Below are 3,284 nucleotides of genomic sequence, written 5' to 3' on the forward strand. Positions count from 1 at the left end.
GACACANACACAATATATATATATATATATATATATATATATATATATACAGATTAATATAAACATGAAAGAGGGCTATCATCCGTTATGTAGATGCAGACCAGCGACCTTTCGCATGAGAATTATTCTGGATGCGTGAAGGCTTAGAAAAATGTGTATGGGTTTTGGGCATCTACCACAAAACTGTTCACTATATATACCATAAAAAAAAACTCTCATTCAAAGTAGTGAACTGGAGGCAGACGCATTTCGTAAATACATCTAGGCATAGTGTGGCATAAGCACGTCTGTGTAGAAACACACCTCACAATAACGGCGCATACGAATTAACGTATAAACATCGACGCTTATACACACATGACAATATCCTATACCAACACTACCATTGTAGTAGTCACCTATACTCGTACGTGCACACACATTCTCTATATATACTCCCCAAATGCGAAACAAGGTTTGTTCATATTGTGATGTGATGTAATTACAGTCACGTGGCCATTCCACCGAATGGCGGCACCACGATCGCACAAAAAGGCAATATAAAAAGTATATTTGTATATAATATGAAAATAAAAATATGGATTTAAATAAATCTATAATTGTATATAATACGGAGATTAAAATTTTATTATATATATATATATATATATAAATATATATACACACATATATATATACATATATATATATACATATATATATATATATACATATATATATATATACATAAATATATATATACATACATATATATATGTATAATAGTATATGGGACACAAAACCCAATCGAGGACAAACCAGGTACCACCGTACATTTATATACAGATACTCTAAACACATGGATATACGCTCGCATACATGCACACACTTGTCAATTGTAACACACGCACATATATATAGTTATTCTGAACACATGGATATACGCCCGCATACATCAGATACAGATATATATATATATATATATATATATATATATATATATATATATATATATATATATATATATATTATATATATATATATATATATCAATATATATATATATATATATTTATATATTATATATATATATATATAGATATGAATATAATAGATATATATGTAGATATAGATATAGATATAGTCAAAGATGTAGACATAGATACAGATGGCCATTTAAAAGCCGCGTACTAGCAAACGCACTCACCGACACCGAACCCAAGAAGCACTGCTGCAGGCTATGGTATCCATACACCCACGTGGCCATTCCGTTAATCAACAAGGCCACAGCCGTGTAGAAGGGCAGCAACAGGTACACCGAACGCGTTTGCGACGCGTTAGACTTCCCAGCCGTTGTACTGTAGGACCCAACCGGTCCCATTAACAGGAGAGCGGAGTAGTGGACGGTGAGAAACTGGTACATGATGTAGTACCAGTGACCAGACCACCCATTGGTTTTGCCCGTGGTCTCACCCAGCGGCTGTTGGGGTTAAAAGGCTAGGTGTATTAGTTTGATAGGTATATGAATTTATTCTACAAGTAGTTGTGTCATATCTCACCCAGCGGCTGTTGGGGTTTGGAGGATAGGAGTATTAGTTTAATAGAATATGAATCCACGTTCAATCAGTTGTATTATATATACGCCCTGAACCCATTGCCACAGGGATATGCCAGGGGTGTGTGTGGCATACATCACACCAACTGCACGTGTACAGATATATGAGGCACACACTAGGGATAGGCCAGGGGTGTGTGTGCGATACACCGCACCGACTACTGGTACAGGCCACCACTTACACAAGACTGTATATCACACGCACGCATGTGCTACTACCTGATGGGGCCGGAGGTCATCTGCTGAGACGTGTCTATTCTAACATTCGGTTCTTAATAAAAAAGGTGGTTATATCATTGTAAATATCAGTCGTTTGAAAACAACGTAATCAATACCGTATATTCGCCTAAAACTATTCCATACGTACTAAACATTAGAGACATGAATGAATATCTCCTTAACATAGTGAACTTTCCGTCTCTTTCTTGACATAGCGGAGTTTCTTTCATACAGACATGGTATGTATCTCAGGCACGCATACACCTTTTCACACAGAACGGATACTTTGCGCGTTCACGTGCTTGTGCATGTACACACGTATTCTATTCATTCCCACACATTGTGTGCTGTCTAACCGCACCAATAAGGCCATGTGCACAACCGCGCTTTTCCAACATGAGGACTTTTAACTAGACGAGCGCATGCACATACAAGCTTTGAACATACACATGAACGTATGTATGTACGTATGCATGTACATATGAACATATGTACGTACGTACGTACGTATGAATCTATGTACGTACGTATGTACGTTTGTATGTATGTATGTATGTACGTACGTACGGATATATGCATATATGTATAAACGTATACATGATGTATGAAGCAAAGCTTACCCGGCATTCTTTATCATCAGAGAGGTCCTTCAAGCCCTCCACCAGGAACCACCCAGGCACATACAGCAGCACGCACATGGCAAAGGTCATGACTATAGCACTTTTCTGCTTTCTGAAGGTGAACAGCATGACTAAGAAGCAGATGAGCTGCACCAGATAGACTGAGGGGAAGAACAAGAACTCGCGTACGTGCCTGCTGATAAACGCCTGTCAGGTAGTAGGTAAGAAAGAAGGGGTTATATGGGTTAGAAACAGCTGAGCGTGAGCGAAAAAGATCCTGGCCCTACACCCCGATATAAAGCAGCGAGTTGTGCACAGGAGTCGGTAGAGGTTGCTGAAGTCAGAACAATTGCTGATAGTGGGTGTGTGTATTTATATGAAGACAAAAAACATATATAGGTACACACACGCCAACTGATATCTATGCTCAAACATACGTCAGTATAAGAGGTCGCCCATCCATGCATGTATGTGTTTATATTCGAAGGGTCTGTACCACAGAAGATACTGTATGGAGATGGAAGTGAAAGACACTCTACATACAATGTCTGTAGGGACATATATCGAATACAGCAAAACAAGTACAACTTTGAGGACTCTTGCATAGAGAGAGATGCACATGCATATCGGGACACTTCGCAAGTAAACAGAGGTGTTCGTGCTTAATGTGTATTTGGCTTACATTCACCCAGACACTTCATACAACCAAGGCTTGGAAATTATTTGCCAACCCATCAATGAAAGCAAACAGAAGGCAGTTCAAGCAATATATAGTCGTATGCCGAGCTTTCTCAGATCATGTCAATCAAATTTCCATGATCATCATCATTTATACATATACATATAAATAT

General features: G+C 38.2%; 1 protein-coding gene across 1 annotated transcript; it reads right to left on the bottom strand.

Moving 5' to 3' along the window:
* Positions 1 to 1,123: 1,123 nt before the first annotated feature.
* Positions 1,124 to 1,841, bottom strand: SARC_13671 (hypothetical protein; the record flags this gene model as incomplete). The annotated part of the gene is made up of 2 exons (XM_014292199.1): positions 1,124 to 1,459; positions 1,814 to 1,841. Coding segments are annotated over 2 exons (364 nt in total), but the record flags the coding sequence as incomplete, so codon positions are not given.
* Between the last annotated feature and the right edge of the window lie 1,443 nt (positions 1,842 to 3,284).

This window comes from Sphaeroforma arctica (genome assembly GCF_001186125.1).
Source record: "Sphaeroforma arctica JP610 unplaced genomic scaffold supercont1.3576, whole genome shotgun sequence".
Lineage (NCBI taxonomy): Eukaryota > Ichthyosporea > Ichthyophonida > Sphaeroforma > Sphaeroforma arctica.